The 26,590-nt window shown below is 41.6% G+C and overlaps 1 protein-coding gene across 1 annotated transcript in view; it reads left to right on the top strand.

The window, feature by feature from the left end:
- atp6v1ba (ATPase, H+ transporting, lysosomal, V1 subunit B, member a) overlaps nucleotides 1-26,590 on the top strand; it is a 48,597-nt gene that overhangs the window by 7,757 nt on the left and 14,250 nt on the right. Inside the window, exons 2-6 of the mRNA XM_084021657.1 lie at nucleotides 19,900-19,955; nucleotides 20,950-21,048; nucleotides 22,679-22,772; nucleotides 23,369-23,446; nucleotides 24,505-24,644. Of these exons, the coding sequence (XP_083877783.1) occupies nucleotides 19,900-19,955; nucleotides 20,950-21,048; nucleotides 22,679-22,772; nucleotides 23,369-23,446; nucleotides 24,505-24,644 (467 nt within the window). The remainder of the gene's footprint in view (nucleotides 1-19,899; nucleotides 19,956-20,949; nucleotides 21,049-22,678; nucleotides 22,773-23,368; nucleotides 23,447-24,504; nucleotides 24,645-26,590) is intronic.

Here is a 26,590-nt window from a genome sequence, read left to right as displayed (position 1 = left end):
CTTAGCATACTAGAAGGAAATGACTTAATGGAGCTCTGGCATCTGAGAGTTAGGCAGAGAGCATGCAACATGTGATAAAACCATAAAAACATCTAAGCATCCTACATCTGAAATTCCCCTTATTTGCTGAATGGCTCGCCTTCTTTCTCTCATCAAACGCATTACTAAGCAGCAGTGGTCCATTCTGATGTTGAGGCAGCACTTCACAGCCTAATGATTATCTCAAGTAAGTGTTAAGAAACTTTATATGAGCTCCACAAATACTGCAAATGCTGCATTTACAACATGTTAAGCATGTTTTTGAGATGCTGCTGGTGGCTGTAGGAGAGTTGTTTTCCAGTGTCTCTTCATACTGGGTCATTCCATGTGAAAACAGCCAAAATCGGGGTATCATGTACATGACACCTCTCAGATTTAGCTGAAAAGCGGTGAAAATATGCCTTATGTCACCAAACGAGGGAATCTGAAGTTTCAGGTCAATATCTCAAATGGTTTGCCCGTGGCGTCCATTTGAATTTCAAGTGCCACACCCCTTTCTGACACATTGGAATTTCGCATTTCATTTGTTGGCATTTTTGGAGGCCCATAACTTCTGTTCTAATAGTGGAGGCTGAAAATTGCTCTGTTAGTTCATTGTAATGTGTACTTCGTAATTTTACAGGCAGAATCAACATTCCTTACTGTTTGGGTGAGAGGTGGGTCACCAAAGTCCAATTCTTTTTTGACGGCCAAAATTATTTTTCACATTTTGGGTGCTCCTAGCACCACGATGAATGATCATATTTATTCTAAACAGGATTATTTGTTGTATTTGGGACCTTTGCTCTTGCCAAAATGAATTTGAAGGGTATGGTACCACTGGTGGGGGTTTTATGGGGGTCCAAAAACCCTCCCATGCTGAGGTGACTCTTTTGGAACCCCATATTTGGACCCCCAAATGACCACGTGGGCACTTGATGATCCTAATGGGATTTATACCAGATAAAGATACATATTTGTTCTTTCTTTTAATGAAATAAAACCTTTGACTATGAAGCTCCTTAATATGAATTTCATTCGTCAAAATGCACCATTTTTGACTTTTTTTTTTCCAGAAGTCTGGAATAGATCAGTGAGAATTTAGTGATGATAAAGCATGAAAATAGTGGAAATAACTTAGTATTATGCTCAGTGATGGCAAACTATTAAATATTAAGACTGCTGGCCATTCATTTCCTGAAAATCACAAATTAACCCCTTATCCCCGATGAAAGAGATCCGCCTGTGACAAGCGACTTGCAGCACGAGCAAGTGTGCAGGCCACTGATGCAAACCACATTCTGACACCAATGGAGATGTTTCAATGGGCAAAAGAAAACATTAAGAACATTACATTCTTCTCGGCCAAAACGATCAGTGGAACACGATCGCATCATTGCTTTATACCAATTTACAAAGATAAGATACGGATGAAAAGAATATCACAGGATACAATATTCACGGATGTCGATGCAGGACAACAATCAGATTCAGAACACTTGCCAATACAAACGTGACCAAAAGGACCATGACAAAATTATGTTAACTGCTTCCACAATTTCTTGGATAATAGTTATCCATAGATGAATTTCACAAAAACTTCACCATGTTCATCTGAACGTTCAACAATGTTGAATGACTGCGAGTGTTCTCCGTCCGGGTTCTGTATCCAAGTGTTCTGAATCTGATTGTTGTCCTGCATCAACACAGCGTAACGTCTCTCCAATTTGTATGTTTCCTTGTGTTTTTTAATATTTTCTGCACTAACAAAGAAGAATGTAATGTTCTTAATGTTTTCTTTTGCCCATTGAAACATCTCCATTGGTGTCAGAATGTGGTTTGCATCAGTGGCCTGCACACTTGCTCGTGCTGCAAGTCGCTTGTCACAGGCGGGTCTCTTTCATCGGGGATAAGGGGTTCATTTGTGATTTTCAGGAAATGAATGGCCAGCAGTCTAAATATTTAATGGTTTGCCATCACTGAGCATAATACTAAGTTATTTCCACTATTTTCATGCTTTATCATCACTAAATTCTCACTGAACTACATTCCAGACTTCTGGAAAAAAAAAAGGTAAAAAATGGTGCATTTTGATGAATGAAATTCATATTAAGGAGCTTCATAGTCGAAGGTTTTATTTAATTGAAAGGACAAATATGTATCTTTATCTGGTATAAATCCCATTAGGATCATCAAGTGCCCACGTGGTCATTTGGGGGTCCAAATATGGGGTTCCAAAAGAGTCACCTCTGCCTGGGAGGGTTTTTGGACCCCCATAAAACCCCCACCAGTGGTACCATACCCTTCAAATTCATTTTGGCAAGAGCAAAGGTCCCAAATACAACAAATAATCCTGTTTAGAATAAATATGATCATTCATCGTGGTGCTAGGAGCACCCAAAAAGTGAAAAATAATTTTGGCCGTCAAAAAGAAATTGGACTTTGGTGACCCACCTCTCACCCAAACAGTAAGGAATGTTGATTCTGCCTGTAGAATTACGAAGTACACATTACAATGAACTAACAGAGCAATTTTCAGCCTTCTATCACTATTAGAACAGAAGTTATGGGCCTCCAAAAATGCCAACAAATGAACTGCGAAATTCCAATGTGTCAAAAAGGGGTGTGGGACTTGAAATTCAAATGGACGCCACGGGCAAACCATTTGAGATATTGACCTGAAACTCCAGATTCCTTTGTTTGGTAACATAAGGCATATTTTCACCACTTTTCAGCAAAATCTGAGAGGTGTCATGTACATGGTTGGCTGAGTTGGCACGGAATGACCCTACTGCTTTTGTATGGGAGAGTCGTAAATACTCATACCTCGGTCTGCAGGTTTTGCTTTAGAGACCTTTTTGGAGCTGACGTCACGTTTACATCGCTGCAGTTGTGTGTGCATTGTGGTGGCAACTAGTTGAAATGGACGATATCTTGAGAAGTAACAATATCTAGTCTCGTCAGAATAGGAATGTAAAAATAATTAATTTGCCATCATTGAAGATGCACTTTGATGCAAAACGCAGCAGTTAAACAGATTGACTGCACTGATCCTGAATTCTGGTCTCTGCAGCTCATTTCATATCAGTTTTCTCCTATTTATCACTCAATGATAAATCAATGATGGAGTTAATAACAATAAAGTAGTCACATTCTCAGTAGGCTGTTTTATAATGGTAAACACCACTGATCAACATTTGCATGTTAGCAGAAGTAGCATGTAAACAGTCTAGCTGACAGTGCACAGTAAATTATTCAGACGGTTGCACATTTTGAACTTATTTGTCTGTCCAGTGTGAGGTTGTCCTGTTCCTGTTTTAGTGGTAACATCCCCTTTGTAGGGAATGTGAATCATATTGAAGGAAAAATGAACCTAAGTTAATGCAGAGGTGCTCGGTGCATTTCACCAAGCTGTATTCACTGAATCTAGCAAGACACCCATTAGCTGGTTTACTACAGCTGGATGAACCCCAAATAAACTATTTTAGCTGTGATTTAATGGCAATACTTGCTGAAAAAACTCCTTAATGATTGTGATCAGTAAAAAATCTGAAGTAAGAAGAGTGGGTTGATGGGTGCTAGGCTATGCTAACATTATAGCTCCTCCATCAACACTCCAAATAAGGTAATCTAGACACAAACAGTCTCTGGTTTCTCCACATAGTTTGGTCTGGTCTCTGGACTAATGTGAGCTACTATCGTAGACCTCTGGGGGACCACAGACAGTCTCTGGTTTCTCCACATAGTCTGGTCTGGTCTCTGGACTAATGTGAGCTACTATCGTAGACCTCTGGGGGACCACAGACAGTCTTTGGTCTCTCCACATAGTCTGGTCTGGTCTCTGGACTAATGTGAGCTACTATCTAGACCTCTGGGGGACCACAGACAGTCTTTGGTTTCTCCACATAGTCTGGTCTGGTCTCTGGACTAATGTGAGCTACTATCGTAGACCTCTGGGGGACCACAGACAGTCTCTGGTTTCTCCACATAGTCTGGTCTGGTCTCTGGACTAATGTGAGCTACTATCGTAGACCTCTGGGGGACCACAGACAGTCTTTGGTTTCTCCACATAGTTTGGTCTGGTCTCTGGACTAATGTGAGCTACTATCGTAGACCTCTGGGGGACCACAGACAGTCTCTGGTTTCTCTACATAGTTTGGTCTGGTCTCTGGACTAATGTGAGCTACTATCGTAGACCTCTGGGGGACCACAGACACAGGAGACATTTGTTAACTCAATTTATGTAAAATGATTTAAGATTGAAATAATTAGAGATGAAAACCCAATGTTGCTCACTATTTGTGTGTTTTGTGAGAGAGCGGTAGAGAAGGTGAAAGCTTGTGATGTATTGTGTTTCTGTGGTTGTAAACAGAACGTTAAACACTATGACATAGATGTTAGTGAGTTTTACAATCAGTCCAGTGGTAGTCAGCCGTCCATTTTTTTCCCTCCACTTATCCGAAGCTGTTTCACCGGTGTTTGGGTGTAATCAGTCACCATGTTAAGTGGTGCCTCTTGGCTGAATGCCTCTGTGGTTGCTCGTAGTGATGGCAGCTGTTGAAAATGCCAACATAAATGTAGTTGTCCTGGAAAAAGACTTGAATCTATTTTAAATACATCTGTGTATTATCTACACCAACCATTCACTGAAGGTACTATGAGCTGAAAGTCACCAGTTAACTCGGTCACCGTTGAAACTGTAACACCTGAATGATGCTGTCTGAATTCTTTGAAGCTTGAGTGTTGGAATATGGATTCTGACGTAGGAACGTGTAACAAGCAGACATTGAGATGCTGCTAACGGTTTTAATTCACTGTGTAAAAGAGTATATAGCTAGAATGAAGCTGACACATGGCCTCCCAATTTACCTTGTCCCTGTTAGGTTAAAGCAGACCGTAACCTTGGTGTGTAGTGTAGGAAATCAGAGACTTTGCACAGCCATTTGCCAGGCATCAAACAGTTCATAAGATCACCATGTTATTGACTTAGAGACGCTCTCAGAGAGGCAGCTACTGAAGAGCCACTGTGAGACAGAGCAGGAAAATAAACAAATAAAGAGATTTCTCATCAGACCAAGTCTTTTCTTATCAGAGGCCTTTGTCTCTCTCATGTCAAATGCGACAAAAGCTATTAGCCCACGAAATGGCTGGTCTTTGTTTTAGTAGTGCATTCTGTCATTTAGTTCTATAAAAGACATAGAGCAAGGCACTATACTTCTTTGTGAAGATTTAATTAATGGTAATAATGTAGTCACGATAAACAAATGTCTCATCTGTCAGCATGAAAGTAATTTCTATAAAATCTATGTTATTTTCGTAACAATTCTATAATCCACGTTCTAATTAGGCTTAAGCAGCTAGCTTGTCAGGAGAGAAGACTCTCCCGTGGGCGTTTGCCATTCTTTTCATGAAAGAACATTAAAATGTAGGCTAAGGATTTGACACCATTTCGGTCTGTTGCATGAACAGAAACCAATCCACATGAACGGCACACTTGTTTTGCTGACCACTCATCATTAATTTCCTGACATTCTTCATCTTAAGAATAGTTGGGTCATTTGGAGAAGTGTGTATTGTCTGAAAAAAAAATCCCCATGACACTTTAAGTAATTTCCAAAGCAGCAGTGATGATTAAATCTGTGCAGTGAGCCCAATGTTGGGAAAGGTCTCTAAGTGGTTCAGCCTTTTTTGTGTGCTCACATATAAAGTGGCACAAGGACACAAAGCAATACAATTTTTCTGTTGCCTCCTTATACAAAAACTATTGTTCTATTCATTTAAACATTTTGGTTTCTTGTGTCTGCTTTTAGTTTTAATATTCAGTATCCACCAAAGCTCTCCAAAGGGGAGAAAGTTTTGCTGCCCTTGTAATGGGAATTTTGGATGTTTGTACTTTATAATCAGAATATTTGTCAGGCCAGACGTCGATCCGCATCTCCTCATCTGACTGTTATGCTATGACGAAAATGAATGCCTGTTTGTAGATGATATGAACATGAGTGCCACATTGACATAAGATAATTTCAGGATTATGACGCCTGTGTTTGTGAATCTTGACCTTGCCTGTACATCTTGTCTTTGTAAGATAGGACATGATTCGTCCTTTGGTTCCTCCTCCTTAAAAGGGAGATTGTTGTTGGACTCAGGGTCGTTCCTGCTGATTCTGAACCTTTGCATCAGAAGGCAGGGGTGACCAGTCCCTCCTCTGCAGATGAGAATACTTAGTGAAATAAACCTCGGAGAAAAAGCTGATCCTGGTTGTTGATCTTTATTGGGCAGATTCATTTTTCCACAACACCCTTTACTATAGTTGACGATACAGTATACACTTTTAATATGAAACGTTTCTAATTTTTTTCATATATTTAACCTCATTTTAAAATAATTTCTTGCCCACCGATTTGCACAAACGACCAAACACCTGTGCAACATTGTTATTGGTCACACTTGTACGCCTGACATTTACCAGGTCTATCTCTTCGAGCGACATCACAACCTGAAGACATACCTTAAATATTCAAAAACAAAGAGCACTATTCGGAGTGGAACACAACCAGCGTTTCTCTCATACACTTTATATAAGGGCGTTGTCATCCGTGGCATTGCTGGTTAATTCATTAATTATTGCTGTGCTACCAAAATTCAGGTATGCTAGTTTACCACAAATTAAAGTAATGTAGGGAGAATGCTAAGTGAAGCCAAGGCTGAAGTGCCTTAAACTGTCATTTTCTCAGCTCAGGGATTTCTGTGGAAATGAAATTATTCCATGCAGGTTAGGGATGCAAATTATCGAGTAATTCATTAATCGATAGTTGTTTCATCTTATCGATCGATGATCGATTAATTGATAAGCGGCAATTCTTCTGAGAAGCTGAATTTCCCTCTGAATACTGTATACGTAACATAAAATGCTATCTTCCTTATGATATGAAGAAAAATGCAAATCATATTTTGAATAATTTAATTTTAATGCATCAATTTGGGGAATTTTGAGAACCAAAATATGACATATCAATTACTGACCAATTTCTTCCAAACTGCTGGTACTGAAACAAATGTTGACATACTAAATGGGGTTGAGAGTTTAAGCATTCAAGAAAAGATGAAAACAAAAATGACTAAAACACAGTGCTGAGCCTATACTATTAGTTTATTATGACTATCATTATTATTAATAATACTAATAATATAAGTGGGTGAATGTTCCTCAGCCTTCCTTGGTGTTTTGGTTTTGATCTCGTTCACATACTTCGTCACTCGCCCATCTCTGAGCGACAGCTGTCAATGAATGTGAATGTGTTCTAGCGGAATGTGTCCAGGACAGGCGATGCGATGTGGGCGGGGACAGAGATAAAATAACTTCAACTTTCTGCGATGCGAGTGAAGCGAGTACCAATCGGAATGTAGAATAGAGATGATTGACAGTTGACGTCAACAGAGAGTTCCACAGAGAGTTGTCGCTTGAACTAGCCGTCGGCGGCAGTGATAATTTTTTTTTGAGAGCGAGTAGACTTCAGCGACAAAGCGAGTGACGGGGGAGTAGCGACGTATGTGAACGGGGCTATACGCGACGTCAAACTGGCCAGCTGAGGGGGGTCGGCGCGGGGGACGCCTTGCCATGGCGACGGGGGAAAACAGAACGTTGATGAGCCAAACCAGCCGCGAGGATTTCCCCTTACAATAAGCGCTGCAGAAGCAGAATCAAAATAATTTTGGGCGAACATTGAGCGGTGCGCCATAGTCTCGTCAATTTGTGGGAAACTCTGCTCGTCTTGTTGTCGTCAGAGCCCTGCTTCGCTTGTGTTTGCGCATGTGCGTCAAGTACGTCTGGCGTCAAGCGCGCCCTCACGTGGACTGGCGGGGAATTACGGGTTCAAAACGCAATTAATTGCAATTAATTTATTTTAATCGAGTAATTTCTTATCGACAATTAATCGATAATCGATTAATTGTTTGCATCCCTAATGCAGGTTAAACTCTAAATCAACGTATGGGAAACACTGGTGTGATGATGGGGAGAAAGAGTGCCATGCGGCGATGAATGAACGGAACAATATTTTTTATATATATATACACACACACACACACACACACACACACACACACACACACAGAGTATATAAAAAAAAAAAACAGAATCAATTCATGGTGCTCGGTGTTGATTCGGTGGCGCTGCGCCACACATTGGTCTATGTATTGGAAATTGCTAAATACTTCCAAACGGCACTTTTGCTTTGTTTATTTTCTACTAACACTGGTAGCGAAGGCCCTCCAGCAGCAGGACTTTCCTTCTTCAGTCAGCCGTGTGTGTTCAGCTGCTTGTGAGAGATGCAGCTGTGTGGCTGTCTGTCTGCAGCACTGCTGTGTGAAGTAGAGTTGGGCCGATTTGCGGTCCTAATTTGTCCTTTTTATGACACGTTCTGGAAAATTAAAAACATCAGCAACCTGTGCCGACGGCATCACTGCACTAAATCCAACTTGTCCAGCAATAATGACAAGTGATCAACATAATATTGTTTATTTATAAACTAACGGAGCCGCCGCGAGGCGGCCGGTGGACAAAATGTATATGATGCACAGCAACTTCGCTTGTTGAAGAGTCGTGTACCAGGATGTTAAAAGAGACACCACTGCAGCGTTACGTCACAAAGTAAAGTTCTTTATAAACGGTACAATCACATATTTTTGACTCTCCTTTCTGTGATAACGCCACAGTCTTCTGTGTAATAATGCTGAATGTTTTACTCAGCAGCGGCACTGTGCGTGCGTGCGTGCGTGTGTCACCTTCCATCCTCTTCTTCTCTCTGCCACTCTTGCTCTCTCTCAAACACTCATGCATTGCACACCAAGGCTACAGAGGATTGCCTGTTTGATTCACCAGCTGTTCCAGCCCCCAAACTGTGCCACTCCTGTCGCCTAGCAACCAGCTGTGATTGACAAGACATTTGAGTGAGTTGGAAAACCAAATATGCTGCCACATCTCCTGCTCCTCATTCCTTTTAAAATCAAATAGTCACGGGCATGCAATGAATGTTGGCATAAGTGAAGGCTCCATCAGTTGGATCCTGAAAAGAAGGCCGCATTTTATTAAAATAGGGGAGCCTTGTCTCAGCCGCTGGGATGCATTCGGTCTTCAAATGCAGCCACCGAAGTATGCAGCCTCTAGATTGGCACACAGCTTATGAGAGGATCACAGGATGGGAGTAACAGCGGGGGTCGCTCCTGGAGGTTTTTTTTGCAGTTAATCATACATTGACAGATGAATTTGATTATCAGGATTTTACTGCATAGTCATGTCATGTCATGTCAAACCCCCTCAGAGATACTAACACTGACGACTTCTGTGGACAGGTGGTTTGTGGACTACCGTTTTGAAGCCTCAACATAGGCATTTTAGCCGTCACCTTCTTGGATTTCTTGCAACCAGTTAAGGAAGTGACCATATTTGGACTGTGGAGGAGCAAGAGAAGTCTGGGCCTTTTCCTCATAGACTTCTATACAATCAGACTTCTTACAATCGGAGGAGTTGCACCCTGGTGGCCAGTAGAGAGAATACAAGTTTGAGGTACTTTAGCGTTGGCTTTTCAGAACTGGAGGTTGCCACCAGGGCTGGGTGCTGAAGTCCTATGTGACCATCACTGTAGCAGCTTTCAGCATAATTTTACATAGTCTCTTAACCTGGAGGAGGGGCCCTGCTAATAGAATCCCTAAAGTTTGATTCCAGGCCAGAGCTTTGACATAGTTGGTTTTAAAGTCATTTGGGGAGCTTATTAATAATAAGCTTTTAATTAAGGTTGAGCAAGGTAGCTGTCTCTCCTTACATCTTTACATCCTGTACAGTGTCATAGTAGATACACAGTATACATTTTTATGGATTCATCTAAAATTTTAAATATAATTAATCATTAAATTGACTAGCCATTAAGTTGTATTCCTTTTAATGATTACATGAGTACTTAAGGAATAGAAAAGGGTATGTTTCAGAAGTGTTCTTCTCATAAAGCCAGCATCTTGTATGGAGTCCCACAAGCTTTGATCTTTGGCCGCCTTCTTTTACTCAGTTATATAACCTTGCCTCTGTCTTCCAAACTGTATTGACTCTTTTACTTGCTGATGATATCGGAGTGTTTTTACCTAAAATACTTTTATTTTCTCTGATTCATATTCTGATGTATGTAATCAACACAGAGATATCCAAGTTTGCAAATAATTGTTTTATATTAATGTTTGCAGCTAAAACAAGAATTAGTGTAGCGCAAAGATAAACTTGATGGAATCCCCATCACTCAAGTTGTTTTTCAGGTTAGAGCAACATATTGGTCAAAAAAATAAATAAATACATATTGGAGTTATCCATAAAGTGAGTGCTAATTAACCCTAAAAATGTCCTCGCAATTGATTATAGTCTATACATCCATATCGTTCTTATTGTAATAGTGTATGCACCAATATGTTTATCACATCCTTCAAGCCACTCAGTCTTCTTCAGAAATGGTATGTTAGCGTTGGTACTTTTTTTAGCTTCAGGCAGCCATCTGGCCCTTTGTTTTCGTAAACAGAACATGTGATTTGTGTTCAATAGAATGCAAATTTGAGAATTTCTTCATAAAGCCGTTGGTATGATTAAAAGCTTGCCGAAATTATTTTGGAAATACTTTTAGTTCAACTGAGATGTACACACACACACACACACACCAGTGTTTCCCCATACATTGATTTATTTATGGTGGCCCACCAGAATATCAACATTGACCGCCACATTGATTTTATTTTTCTAACTATTTAAAATGGTTAAAATCTTAAAGCTGCCATATTATACTGTTTTTCCTCAATTCCATACAGCTGTCAGAGTTCCAACAACACTGTTTTTGATATGCATTGCCCCAAACCCATCCGTGGTCCTGAATTTCAGCTGTCTAAAAGTTGCTCAAATGAGCTCTGCTGAGAATAGGCTGTTTCTGTGCCTGCACCTTTAAATGCTAATGAACTCTGTCTCCCTCGTTACTGAAGCAGTCCGGTGTGAAGTGGTTAGCACACACATACAAGCTAACACGGACCGTAGCTGGCACATTGTCATTAAAATGAAACACAACCACCGTCTCTTCTGTTCTTCTGTAGCTGGGACAGAATATAAGCACTTATGTTGATTTGTACAACCAACAACAGAGCAATCTGCGTATCTAGCTGTGAGCGACGGCATTGTGAAACACCGCTATCTCACTGCTGTCTCACCGCAGGACACACCGAACTTCACCTCGGTGATGAACGCCCCCTCTCGGATATCTCCTATCATCAGAGGAGTTCGGTCTATGCAAATGACTCCCTTTGTTTCGTAACGACGGGAGCTGACTCTGAACAGCCTGTAGGAGAGCCGTTGTACCAATAGGGGGGCTGCAGAGACCATGCAGGAGTCGCTTGTTAACCTCATCCTGGGAGTTGACAGGCTCAGGGAGGACCAGTTTATAGGTGTAGAGACCAGAGAAAACCTGTTTTTCATAATATGGAACCTTTAATTAATTGTAGAGCTGCATGCAGCCCATCAGCCCCTCTCCCCTGCTTTCTCTCTGTCTCCTCTCCATGAACAGCCCCTCCTCTCCATGAATAGCCCCTCCTCTCTGTGAATTGCCCCTCCTCATTGTAAATAGCCCCTCCTCTCCGTGAATAGCCCCTCCTCTCCGTGCACACTCAATGCTCATTTGCAGGAAGGATTGTTTTCCCCACAGAAAAGATGGCTGGCTGAATTCCCCAATAAAATCAAACTTTACTACAAGTAGGCTGTGGAGCCGTCACTTGGAGCACTCACTGGATATATTTTTTTCAGTTATTTGTCACAAAGTACTTGCCAATTAAAATATACAGTGGAGCACCTTTATATACAGTGGTATTATTTAATAATTGATTTAAGAAAGCCCCCCAGGGAGGCTAGCACCACAAATAGAATCTGATTCTGTGGGGAAGCACTGATGGTGGTTGTATGTGACAATTATGTCCAGGTGACAACAGTGGAATTTTTGTTGCTACATGAGGTTTTCGGAGTTTCGGTACATCTTTTTACCGGGAGTGTTGCCACAGGCACACAAAACCAACGTTAGGTTTAGACGGAAAATACAATGTTGGGTTTATTACTTGGTTGCTGTGGTTGACTTAGGCGGCAACTTATAGTTCTGAGATTTGAAACCAATGCTGCATAGTCTTAAAAGCATTGCATTCTCTCTACTGGCCATCAGGCAAAAACAAGTCTGATTGTATAGAAGTCAATGAGAAAATGGTCCTACTTCTCTCGATGTATTATCTCAGTAAACATTGTAAACATGAGTTTATGACCTCAGTCTCTAGATTTAAATCTTCTTCAATCCAGCATGATCTTCATTTAGTACATTAGCTCCATTTAGGAACCCGTCCACACAGAAACGTTTTTTTGTGTGTAAACGTAGAAGTCTTGTGCGTTTGGGCCGAACTCCACACGGATTCTTCGTTTTCAATGCCTGAAAATGCACTTTTTGAAACCATGCCCAGGGTGGAAAAAAAACAAAAAACACTGCCCCTCCGTTTCATGTTTGTTTTCGTGATGATGGCGAAAAATGCATACGTCATCATCGCCCCTCGACCGACCCTCTAGCCTGACCCGCGACATCTCAAAACAACAAGCAATGGCGGCCTACGTGCTCGTGATTGTGCTGCAGCAGATATTCTGCTCGCCTTTACGACGGCGTATTAGGGCCACTCTATGGAAAAAAACGGAGCCGAGAGAAGGGGGCAATATGCTAACTAACAACCAGCATTTATGCTAGCTTACTTCCCATGAATGTACACATTTATTACTCTAACGTCTTGTTAAGGTCCTTAGGGGGATGGCTGATGGTTATTGTTGGTTTTATTTATATGGGCCAAATTGTCATGTTTTATTGATCGGGTGGTTGGGTGGATAGTAGCCGTAGCTTGCACTTGTTGCCACAGCAACGGCAAACATCCGGTCAAGCAACGTGTTCACCTCCCCATGCTCCATCTCTTCTTCTGCGTTTTTGGTGTATTTTTGTAGCAGAAACAGCGCCACATAAGGGTCTGGAATATGTACTACAGCGTGCTGAGTCGTTTTCAGTGGATTCGTCTGGATGCAGATTTTCTTGAAACGATGCCAAGGGAAAATGGAGAAAAAAAGATTGTTTTGGTATGTGGGCGAGCCCTTAGAGTCCAACAGACCAGAAATGCTTTAGGGGCGGGGCTACCTGGTGATTGACAGGTCCCTACTGCACCGGCACTTTGCAGTTACAAGCTAACTTTAGTAATGGCTTCACACAAGAATCCAGTAAGGGTGCCGCTCTGCTGCTTTTGTTCATTAGATCCACCCGTCGCTCCTCTACAGTCTAAATATGGTCACTTCCATCACTGGTCAGTTCAAGACTTTAAAACCGTAGTCCCCGAACAAATAAGTGATGTCACCATGACTACATCCGCTTCTTACAGTCTTTTGGGTTGATTGTCATAGTACAGCTTTTATTTAGTGTACTGGTCCCTTAATCCATCAACTATCAATGGGACAGTGGCAACATAGAAAGGCTGTAGAATGAGATTGAGTTCTAAAAGTAATTTTTATTTCCAACACAATTCAATTTCCCGGCTGAAAGGGTGGGGGGGGGGCTGGTTGTAGGTTTGAGGCAATTAGCATTCCCATGTCCAGTGGGGCTGTGGGAATCCCTTGAAGTAGAGGCGAAGACGTGATTGTGAGGCAGCACATCACAGCAGCCTCTGCTTTGTAGCACTCATTTATCGTCGGAATGATGATGCGCCCCATCTCCATCCCAGCTCTGACCCCCCCGCCTCCCCTCCAGTCCCCCCCCTTTCAGCAGGGAAATTGAATTGTGTTGGAATGCTCTGTGCCTCTTTTCTCTGGCACTTGAATGGGCTCTTTAGTATTTCACACCAAGGTGTCCTTCAGGGTGCGAGGTCAGGCTACCAAAACAGCTTCTAGTGGCGGATTAGGACCAATTAACATCTTTGTACACAAAGGGCTCTGGCAGCTGAACAGGCTGTAGGGTGACCCGCACTGCTGTTGCATGCCAAGCCAGGGGACTGCTGCACTTGAGCTGAAGTAGCAAAAGAGGGGTGGAGAAAGTTTTCCAAACCTAATGGGAAATGTTACTACTTCACACCTCACAGCCGTAGGGCCCATTGAGCAATCGTTATCTTGTGAAATGAGAGAGCAAACCCCTTTTTTTAACATCACTGTTATAAGTAAGTGGGGACCATCAACATTTATTTTCTTTCATATACGGATGGCCACTATATAGGGCCAGGGTTAGGCCTTTAATCCCTCTGGAGCTACCCTTTCAAATAGCATACACACTTCAGACTTTTTGCCACCAAATGGCCAATAAATTAGCAAAAAGGAATCGACCTTAAAAACAAGAATTTTAGGATGTAGAAACTGCATTTGATTTCCTAATTTCTTCGGCTAGTTGGCCAAATTTCAACGACATACAGTAGGTGTTGAAATGGACATTTTACAGGAGAAAAATTAGTTTGCCAGTGCTCTCTCAAGGTCAAAGTCTATACTGCAGTTTGGTTGTTTGAAGTTTGAATATGTTACAAAAAACAATGGACCGACAAGTAGAACAATGAGTGTCTCTGCAATGAGCAAATAACGGCTGATCTTGTTCTACTTTCAACATGACAAAGAAATAGTTCGGTGTGGAGTAACTTGACTGGCCTGCACTCAACCCCACTCACTAATGCAAGTTAAAGGATAATGATTCAAGCACAAAATATGTGGATGATTCCTTCAATTTAGTTTCTTCATCCAACAAGGAAACTGTCCATTACTATCATACATTTTCTGTATAATTGTATGCGTGTATGACTCAGATGTGAAGTTATGGTTGTCAAATACAGCTTGATGGCCACAGTGAATGAATGAAGGAAAAGTGACTTTAAATGTCTCAAAATGACATTAACCTTCTGCTCTTACTGTTGGCAAACATCTACCATTAAGATGCAGTAGACTGATGGATTGCTAAGAGGTACTTATATAGTATAGTAATGCTGCCCAATTTTCCCTGCCTTATCATTATCGTTATCAGCCTTCAGTTAATAGCCATATGTATCTCTTTTGAGACTCATAGGGTAAGTGTAGCTGCCAACATGGACATCTGCTTTTGTTAGGGGGGAGGGCGAGCTGGCCATTTAAAGAAAATCAACATAATATTGTGAAAGTAATGGAAACGCCAAAAAGTCGCATGTACATGGTTCCATCTGACTGGCTAAGTGTTAGAGGGATCTGCATTTCTGCATTGGTACCAAACAGGGCAGCATAGAGGCATGCAAGTCTGAGAAAATGGTCCTCCTTCTCTCTTGATGTATTATCTCAGTAAACATTGTAAACATGAGTTTATGGTCTCAATCTCTAGTTTGAAGTCTTCTTCAATCCAGCATGATGTTCATTTAGTACATTATGGTCCATTTAGAGTCCAACAGACCAGAAAGCAGGGGATGCTTTAGGGGGCGGGGCTACCTGCTGATTGACAGGTCTCTACCACGCTACCAATGCAGTTAGCTACTAGAGCTGTCAATTTTCCTCTATAATACTATTCAAATTTAATTCCATGTTTTTCAATATTCTAATTATATTTGAATATGTAATGCTCAAATGCAGCCTATTATTATTAACCACACTACACAGGCTTACACGTTGCCAATGCCTATACGTTGCCAATACCATTATCGGCAATGTGGTTATTTTACTTCCTGTCCACTAGAGGGCGTTCCAAAAACATTACCAATAAATATGTTGAGTTACCAACAGCTGGCAGCTTTCTAGATAAGTAATAATTAAGAAAGTAAAACAACTACATTGTGTTCTCCTGGGAACGCTGTGTCCCCGTTGCCATGGCTACACCCTCCTCGTCTCACCGTCAGCTCTACTTTCACGTTCTCACGTACATCCTGCTGTCAGTCTCGTTCCAGATGAATCAGCTGATGGAGACGCGGGTCGATCTAGCTAGCATTTGAATAGTAACAATTTTTTTTTTTACTCTTTGAATTTTATTCGATTCCTGAAGTTCATTCCAATAGCCCTATTAGCTACTAAAACTTCTTTAACACTGAGCTGTAAAGTTGACCTTGAATTATGAAGCTAACTTTGTTAGCAGCTTCACACCAGAATCCACATGGATCCAGATCCAGTAAGGGTGCTGCTCGGGAGGCTGCTCTGCCACTTGTCGAGTCCACAAACCATGTCACCGTGACTATGTGCAGTTCTATGTAAAGTCTGTGTCATCTGTTATTTCAACCTAGTAGGTGTGATCTTCTGAAATCCTCTAATGTGGTTCATTTTATGTTGTAATATTAATCAATATAATGTAGCATTTTTTTCTGTGAAGTTGAGAAACTGTTTATAAATAACAGAACCATACAAAAATTTCAAGAATTAATATCACATTGATGCAAAAATCTTAAAATCTAATAGTTTATTCATTGAGGTTTTCCCAATAAACCCACAGAAATGAAAAGCAAAGCTTCCACATTATAAACAGTACGGCAACATCCCTGGTGGGGATTGTCGTATGGGCCAACCCTGCAACAAACATTTATGGTTGGGGCAAAAATAATGTATCCACTTACCTCTTTAGTGGAATATCGGGTGCAGTGAAAAGTTGGCAATAATATTTGTATCATCTTTCATCTATCATCTTTTTTTCAAGAGCTGGACACCAGGAAAATTTAGGAGATATTATGTATGTATGAGCAAATATTCTGTTCAGTACAGAAACGCTCAATCTGTGTGTGATCATAATTTCTTTGCTATTTTAGAAAACAACAGTTTGTATTTACTCCTTCATGGTCACTAAGCAGTTTGTCGTCAAACTGTAAAATGTAGAGCTCCTGCATCAATATTTGAGTGATGAGCTACATTTGACTGGCATATTTTACCGGCCAACACCAACCAATACATTGGCCGATATCTTGTGTAACATTAATATTAATTGTTGGATTTATTCAACCACCGAATACCGTTATCAATATTGTACTGAAAGAGTGCTGAGAAAATCGGAGCCACATTGTCACAGCATACAGCAACGAATGGAGTTATGCTTTGGCTAAACAATTATGCAAAAGAGCAGCATTGACTGATAATTGATGAAATAATTTACCGTGTTATAACCACTTCTAATGCAAAAGACACTTTATTACAGCCTTTATCAAGATACCAAAGGTTACCTTCAGAAATATTTTTTATTGCGGATCGAGATAAAAACAATGAATAAAATTGAATTCAACACCTGCATAAGTTGACTGTGGTGACTTTCCATTATCAGGATAACCGTAAATATCATCAGTATCGACCTGAAAAAGTACTCCAGCTCGCTGTCTTGGTAGAGAAGCCAGATTAAAAAATACATGGTACAAAAGTACATTTTTCTATGTATCCTTCATTAATGCAGGGAGTCCTTGTGATTTCTGTTCACATTAATTTGAGATTCCAGGATGGTCTCTTGCCATATGTACTAGTTTTAACCATTTTTTCCATATAATATTGTGAGTCACTTTACTAAAATTACTGACCAGCATAATCATGACATCAATAGACACACACACACACACACACACACACACACACACACACAGATTCTTAACACTTGCATGACAGTGTAGCAGCTTGGATCTTTTTTTATTTATTTATACAGTATTTGAGTAAAGCTTTATGTCTGCTGTCGTAACATGGCACACAATATTATTTAAATGATTAAACCATTCAGTAACTTGCCCCCCTCTGCTGAGCAAGGTCTTGTAGAACAAACAGAAATGTGTGTGAGAACGTGAGTCATTCACCAGAATCTGGGTCCTGAGGCAGGAACTGAGATAAAGGAAGGCCGTTTAGAGTAGAACTCATTTTATTTTGGAGAGGAAAATTTATTTTTTGTATTTGTGGTGCCCTTGGTTTTTATCATCACACTTGAGCCAGCTTTTCTCTTGCTCTCTCAATAGTCTCTGCCCCACCCTCCCATGACTGCCTGTCTGGCTAATAGAGGGTGAAATGCAGGTGTGTGTGGGAAATGGCTGCAGTACTGTAGCACATTGACAGGTTATTTTGTTGGCCTCTGGCTAATTAGTGGCATAGTGGATGCACCCCGCTAAGCTTTAGTGCTCTATGTTCGTACCAGTCTGCTCTAATTTCCTTGTGCCTTTGATATTGGCCCTGAGATTGATGGTTCGCACATAAAGAGGAACACCAGACCATGATGGAAAACCCAGTGGAAACAATGCTGGGCTGCAGATGTGCACAGGGAGCGTGAAGGGGGCGTCAGTGGATTTCCTCACAATTCAACGTAAATTGTCTTCCATGTCTGCAGACTAGGCTATGCTAATTTAGATTTGTTTTTTGTTTTTTTACCGATAGCCGGCCCTCGTAGTGCCTCGCATGCAGGGCTGATGTGGTTGAAGTGCCTAACAAGCTGCCCAGCTGCAACAATAACCGATGCACAAACACATTAAATGCGTCATTGAACCACCAGCTGCAGTGCATGCACAAAACAGTCATCTGAATGTGGGAGTTAGCAGTCATGATGCTGCATGCGTCGTCATGGACACATGCACCCATTTTCCCAGTCAGTCTCCCAGTTTAACTGCAAGGCCAGACTGTTTGTCGGGGCGTTGGGGTCTAATATGACACACTACCCTATAAACGAGCATTGATGGATGCCAGAGACGCTCGTTAGCTTTCTGACCTGAGCCGGCACGGCCATCAGGATAGGATCAGGGTGATCTCATGGGACCAGGCATTAGATGGGGAATATTATTTTAGTAACAAGCTTTGCTCCATTTGTTTCTACTGTGTAACTTCTTATTGTCCGTTAGGGAATTCTCCCTACGGCAGAGTGAAAAGTTGTTGCTTCGTTCAGAGTAAGGAACTTATTCGTTCCAGACCTCTTGCTCCTCTGTTTGTTTCTACCAAGTTATTCATGTAAACATAAAATGTAATACAAGATGTAATAATGGAATTATTATATATGGAGTGTTTTGCTCACAAGTTTAACCTGCATCAGACAATTACATCTCAACTGACGGTGAATCAATAATGTGGTAAATGCATCTTTGTAATATGTCATTCAGAGGGATACCAAAGAAATAGTTTGCTGTGAATTGTTGTGTCTTGATTATTGCAGGTGCTGTATAAAGCGTTTTCACATAAAATACTGTCAAAGTTAGCCTACATTCTCTCAGATGTTGATAGAAATACTGCCATGTTTTAACAATGAGAGAATCCCAGAACAGTGTGCCTTTGTGATGAAATGACCTCCGCTTTATGTGATGAAAATAAGGCAATTTTAGGCACAAATGGAGAAGCAAATTGCAGTTTCATGTTATTGGTGATTAAAGAAGCACACAGCAGCTGGAGTTCAGGGAAATGGCAGTGTTTTTCATGACATATTGGATGTGTTGTGTCCGTGCCATTCTAGTATCTTCTTTTGAGTACACTTTAGAGCATTTATTGTGGTTTAATGTTGGGGAAGGCCACAGACTATTTCCACTAACCTTCATCAATGATGACCCTTCAATTAGTCTTCTATTATTGTGCGGCTCCGGCCGAACCACATGCCTGTGTAATTGTACGCGCTATACAAGTGAATTTCATGCATTTTCTTCTTGACATTTGCCTGCCATTTGACATTTGGGTCTGAAAGTGCATGAGCGCTGTTTAAATCTCACTGTGAAAGGTCAGCTTGTGATTATTAACAGTGTTGCATCTCGGGCTGTACACTTGTTCTCAGGTGGATTGGTGGCTTTCACCTGCAAGAACAAATGGAACGTTCTTGTACTGCCGCCAGTATGTTCCTGCCTTGAAATAGAGAAATGAATGAATTATATATTTCCTCTCTCTTTCAGCCTACTCTACCGTGGCGGGTGTAAACGGACCCCTGGTGATCCTGGATAATGTGAAGGTGAGGCTTTTCTATACATGTTCAACTTTATATCATGAATGATTTCTGATAATACTGCTATGTTGAAAATCCATTTTTAGAATTGATCAAACACCGTTAAAGAAGTATTTTTTTGTGAATCATAAATCAGAATCAGAATTCCTTTATTGTCCCTCAACGGGGAAATTTGTTTGCCACAGCAGCCAAAGGACAGTATGTTACAAAAAACACAATAGTAATAATAACAATAGCAAAAATGAATATAAATAAAAAAATGTAAAAAATAAAATAGAAATAGAGTAGACTTGTTATATACATATAAACATGATATTGTACAAAAAAAAAATGTGTGTCCTTATGTTGTCGACCTTAATCCCCAGACATCCAGACGAGTCAGAAGCTTCAAACATGGGATTCAAACTCTTAGCAGCATCTAAATGTCTGATTGTTACATGTTCATGTCAGAATCCATATTCCAGCACATTCATTTTCTACACGATCCAGACAGGATCATCTCTGAGCAACAGGTGTTTCACTTTAACCTGTGGCCGGGAGTGTCCGGTCGCAAAGCGCCGTGATTTTGGGCGAAGGGCTGTCGGATCACACAGGACGCTCTTCGGCCGGCTGACGATCTTTAACCATCGTTTTGGCCGACAGCGCACCAAAGTCAAAGCTCTGAGTCGACTGGTGTTTGAATTTCTGTTCATGACCACAGATAACGGTGTCGACTTGTAATGTAATGACTCTAATGTAACACACATACATGTAGATACGTGGACATATTAATGTGCTCTCCCCACTCACTGATAGTCCACACGTCTATTTGTCCCGGTGCATTCACCGTCTTTGGCGGTTAATGTTCTCGTATAACCTGACAAGCTGTTAGACTCATACCTCCGTTGCCAAACTGCGTGAACACACTTGACTGAATGTATGGATCCTTTTACAGTTTGTAAACAACGATGATGTATACGTTTCCAGGCAGCTGAAACTGTGTTGAATGTCTGTGAACTAGTTCCCCAGGTACGCTGAGATCGTTCACCTGACCCTGCCAGACGGCACCAAGAGGAGTGGCCAGGTCCTGGAGGTGATTGGAAGCAAGGCAGTGGTCCAGGTGAGAAACAGGCCGACCAGCTGAAAATAGTCCCTATCAAAGATTAACATTTGCTCCAGACCAGAGTACTCGGTGGTTTAAAGTGGCAGTCCATAAGATTTGAGATGCGTTGCTTCTAGCAGCCTCTGTGGCGGTAGGTGGAACTGCAGGCGAGCCTCTGGGACTCATCTCCCTCACCCAACAGTGTCGACTGTCTCTCATCTGCCTGATGCCTTCACATGCTCCACACTGAAAGGAGGTCCGTCTTTTAGACTAGAGGGAGCCTGACTCAGCAGTTGGAAGTTACCGATTTCCCATTCGAGGTAAACGCAGCATACTTCCGTGAGTAGCTCCACCTGCAGACCAACCGCTGCTGACTGTGGCCACATTCCAGCTAAACTCTGAATGAGTTTTATCTTTTTCTGTCAGACACGGAGATCCTATTTCTGGACAAAGCAGCAAGTACAAGTGGTCACATGATCAACCACCATTGTTTTAACTCACTCTGTGATAGATAGGAACTTAACACAATAAAATAGATGAACACGTTAAAGACTGCAAATTTAAGCAAATCACTTGGCCTTTTTAAAATGTGCTGTTTTTAAAGATTCTCTCCAGATATGTTTTAAAATATTCAAAGCTGTTACCTTTGTAGTTGCCTCCATTGGCTTCCAAGAGACTTGAAAAATAAAGGTCACATGTGTGAAACTCAGATTTAAGGGGAACTCGGAGACATGTTTCTGCTTCAGCAGATGATTGTGAAACCAGCCTTCTGCTTTCCAACTCAACAGCCTGACACAAATTTAGTTTTGATCCTGTATGAATTGTACCATGAATTACAAATGTTTGACAATTTAAAAGGTAATTTTTCAAGTCTCGTCTCAGGTTTGTCGTCGTATCATTTAGTTTAGTGTGAAACGGCTCAGTGAACTAACAAAATGAGAGTTAATTGATTTTAAAATCATCTTTTCAAATTGATCATTTACGGTACAATTCAAACGGGATCAAACAATGATTTGTATCTTGCCTTTGACTACCATGCATATTTTTTGGGTCAAAATTGGGTCACATGGTGGTCCATCGGAAGGGGCGGGGCTTAGCAGCTCTTTATGAGAGGACACATGTTGAATGGTGAATTGTCTGTTCACTGTTCAGTCTTGTGTTGGCCTCGGGAGGGATGCCAACACAAAGACCACCAGCCACCTACACCTGAGCTTCCACAGAGTTAACAAATCAACCAGCCATGTCGAGCTCTGTTGAGTTGAATAAGAATGTCCCTTCTATGATTTTATTTCCATGATAGTGTCCTAACTACTCAATATATAAGGTGACTGAAAATGGCAGCCTTATTTTAAGTTTTGGCAACCAAAACCTGTCTATTGTTCTGTAATGTTATACAGACGTTCTTGGTCCCGAGGGGATGGCTCTGGTGATCCCCTTACTTTTCCTCCAATAGGTTCACATTTGTGATTCAGTATATGAATTATACAACAAGATATTCAAGGTCCTGAGAGGATACACTCGATGACTCTTCCTCTAGTTTCTCCAGCAGGTCAAAGTTTGTACTGTGATAAATCTATAATCTGGCTTCAATAATGTGGACTAACTAGTCGTTTCTGTTTCATCTCCGGGCTCGTCTGTGTTTGTTCAGGTGTTTGAGGGAACGTCAGGCATCGATGCCAAGAAGACGGCCTGCGAGTTCACCGGCGATATTCTGCGGACTCCCGTGTCAGAGGACATGCTCGGTAGGATTTTTGTCACGGCTGCTTTCACTTTGCATTTCTTCCAGATTTAGCCATAATTTCACGAATCGTTTGATAATTCTACAGTTTGGGTTTGTGTGCAGTCGGAAAGGAGCCCTTTCACCCGTCTATGTTTGTAAGACAAAGATGAAAAATTTGAAAGCATACCGAACACTGTTTAAAGTGTCCTATTGCATTTTGCTTCAGTGTGCCTATTTTACTTATGTTTTCAATCTACTCGGCAAATGGTAAAAGCACTGAATCAACCCTTTTTGTCTGAATGTTCTTGAACGTCTCAATCAGTGTGATTATCTCAGTACAGCACAAGGTTACATGCATTTCATTAGCGGTACAAAGTAAACCTGCTTTTGTTTTTCAAGTATCATTAATCATGTCCATGAATTTATAATTACTTGTACTTGTTACTTGTAGACTCATCAAGAGCCATCAGAGCCACTCTCATCTGTTTAGCGTCTGATACAAAACAGAATAGATCAGATGTGGATGGAAGCGCCATCTAATGAATTCCATTTGATCTGTGTTTCTTACTCATAATCTTTGAATTCAACTTCCAGATAAACCGAATCTTCCTCTTTCAGGTCGTGTGTTCAACGGCTCCGGCAAACCCATCGACCGCGGACCCAGCGTTCTGGCCGAAGACTACCTGGACATCATGGGTATGACCTCTGACCTGTTGACTTTCTGTCCTTTGTGTAGGAATCTTTTTATCAAGAAGAAATCAAATATGATGATTTTACACCTTAACCTTTCCAAATATTTGATGAGGAAATTATGTTTTACAAAAACAATAGAAATAGGTTATCATATAGTAGGGCTGGGTATTGTTTAGAATCTCACGATTCAATTTCGATTCGATTCAGTATCAAGTAGAAATACAGAAGTAAGAGTACCAAATAATTTTTTCAAATAATTTATTTAGTTTCATGCCTTATGAACAGCCGTGGTATAACTCATAGCATGATAAAAAAAGGACACTGCTTAAACACTGAACTACAGTGCATGTAACGGGTTCACACCGGCCACTGAAGCTATGGTAGTAGACAGTAGTAGTGCAGATATACCGGTGAAATGCACATATTTGTTTACCTACTCTTCACATTTATTAAATGTATTTTCTCTTCCTGTTTCCCAGTGCGAGTTTAGATACACAACTATCATCGCATTTGTCAATCGCGGTATTTTATTTTGAAAATTGCTTTTATTTTGAAAATTTACCGCAAAAAATAGAGCAGACGCCGAAACGATCGCTTCACGGCGGGGGACGGCCGCGCCTATTCGCGGCGCTCCGTGTCTGGTGTGAACTACACTATCGCTTAACAAGGGCGCCGAAAGGAAGCGGGTGCCGAAAGGAAGCGGGCTCCGCTACGCGCCTATTCGCGGCGCTTCCGTGGCCGGTGTGAACGCTGTACTCACTCCTGTCGCCATATTGTAATGGTTTGGTCTAGTGCGGCCCCCGTCCGTACAGCGCGAATCACACAAGGGTGTCGGTCACAGCGCCCCCGCTGGCCAGGGGCCTGAATCGATTCAGAAGATAGCTGAATCGATATTGAATTGCGGGGAAAAGAATCGCAATGCATTGCTGCTGAATCAATATTTTTACCCATCCTTATCATATAGTTACCAAAAGTAGTTCTACACATCTGAACTGAAATCCCTTCATTACAAACCGCTTCCTCAGCGGGCTTGTTCTGACGAAGCTGTTTCTGTGTTCCAGGTCAGCCCATCAATCCTCAGTGCCGTATCTACCCCGAGGAGATGATCCAGACCGGCATCTCTGCCATCGACGGCATGAACAGCATCGCCAGAGGACAGAAGATCCCCATCTTCTCTGCCGCTGGGCTGCCCCACAACGAGGTGAGACCACCAACCAGCTCCAGGTAACACTCCTCTGGTGCCTGGTTAGCAGCATCCTGGGAGGACTTTCTGAATGAACGTAGTTCAGCATCGTCCAAGACTACACGTTTGAAAAGCAAACCAAAGGCTACATTAGTTGAGTATAACGCACCCGAATCTCCAACTGAACTGTCGTGTTGCGTTGTGGGCAAATTAAATTGAGTGGAGATGCTCTCTGCAACCCGATATGGACGATAGATATCCAGGTATTTGGAAACTGACCAATGTTAATGATCAGAGTCACCGAAATATCTCCTGCTGAACCCGGTCTGTAAGCGAAGCCGTATCCATCCCATAATCCTCTTTGAGGAGTGAGTGAGTCAGGTTGGTACTCTGCAAACAGTCGTATCTGAAACGAGGCGAGGACAGAATGACCTTCCGCGTTGGAATTGCAATATATTTCCAGTGAATACAAATGTTTTCCGTGTGGAGTGCCAACACTTTCAGATAATTCAGTGTTTATTTCTGGGGCCATCTCACAATGGAAATGTTTAACATTGATGAGTCAGGTCATTCATGTGGGTCAGCCGTTTCCCTCAGTGTGTCACATGTCAACAGTTTGACTTCTGCTTCCTTCCCAGGCTTTTTCATGCCTCACAATAGAACGCATGACTCGGTTGTCCCACATAAATGCGTTACATACCAGAATATCTCCCGTTGCATAAAAGCTATTCAGCTGAAGTTAAATGCTAAGTGCGTTTAAATAACAGCTACATTGGAAAGACAAAAGGAGTGTCTCAGCAGGAAAACCATGTCTGTCTATGGGGCTGCTGCTTGGTGTGTGTGTGTGTGTGTGTGTGTGTGTGTGTGTGTGTGTGTGTGTGTGTGTGTGTGTGTGTGTGTGTGTGTGTGTGTGTGTGTGTGTGTGTGTGTGTGTGTGTGTGTGTGTGTGTGTGTGTGTGTGTGTGTGTGTGTGTGTGTGTGTGTGTGTGTGTGTGTGTGTGTGTGTGTGTGTGTGTGTGTGTGTGTGTGTGTGTGTGTGTGTGTGTGTGTGTGTGTGTGTGTGTGTGTGTGTGTGTGTGTGTGTGTGTGTGTGTGTGTGTGTGTGTGTGTGTGTGTGTGTGTGTGTGTCAATAGATACTTCATTGGAATTAAACATGTTGTGAGTTTGGGAACTGAATTCTATCTTTCAATATATTTTTGAATTTTGGACTGAGACTCACAGCGGAGTCGGCGGCGTTCACTGTACTGAATGTGTTTGGGTTTTCAAACAATGGATAAAGAATAGAGGACATGTTTGTAGATGATGCGTTTATAAGAGCATGGAGAGAAAGGATGACACCTGAACACAACACCCAGGCAGATTTGTTATTTTATTTTTTCTCCATTTAGTCTTCCGATGTCTGTGTTTAATTTTGTTCTGAATGTTAAACCTGTGTTCAGCTACCAAACTGGAGACTGGACTTCCCAGACTCTGAACGAGGAGGAAACACTGCAGCATGCACTCTGTGACCCGTGGTGATCACAGACCACCTCCCAGGTCTTCAGTCTGTCAAAGTAATAGGACAGTCTACACATCTTTCAGTCTTTTTAAAATCATCTTTTAAAAATCTATAAAATGTGGAAAGCATTTGGCTGACGCGAGCTCTGCCCCCTGGGTGAACACCGTCACCGTCCGCCGCTGTTCAGGAGGTTAGCGACGTTAGCGTCTAGCTGCTGCTGCCTTGGCCGTTAATAGATAGGCTCTAAATATCATCTTGAAGCAAAGGAGAGTGAGATGTTATTTCCAGCCAAATGGATACACTCTTTTAGTAGGACAGTTTTGGAAATCGTCCCAAGGCAAAAAAAAGAAAAAAACAATGGCCACAAAAACAACTCCATTGTGTTTGGCGGAACAATATTGATTGATTCCATCTACTGAAGCACTCCAGCACAATTGAGATTTCTTGTCTGATGGACTGTTGGCT

The sequence above is a fragment of the Eutrigla gurnardus genome (genome assembly GCF_963514095.1).
Source record: "Eutrigla gurnardus genome assembly, chromosome: 11".
Taxonomy (NCBI): Eukaryota; Metazoa; Chordata; class Actinopteri; order Perciformes; family Triglidae; genus Eutrigla; species Eutrigla gurnardus.
Note: the sequence above shows the minus strand (reverse complement) of the source record. Positions and strands in the feature narration are given on the sequence as shown.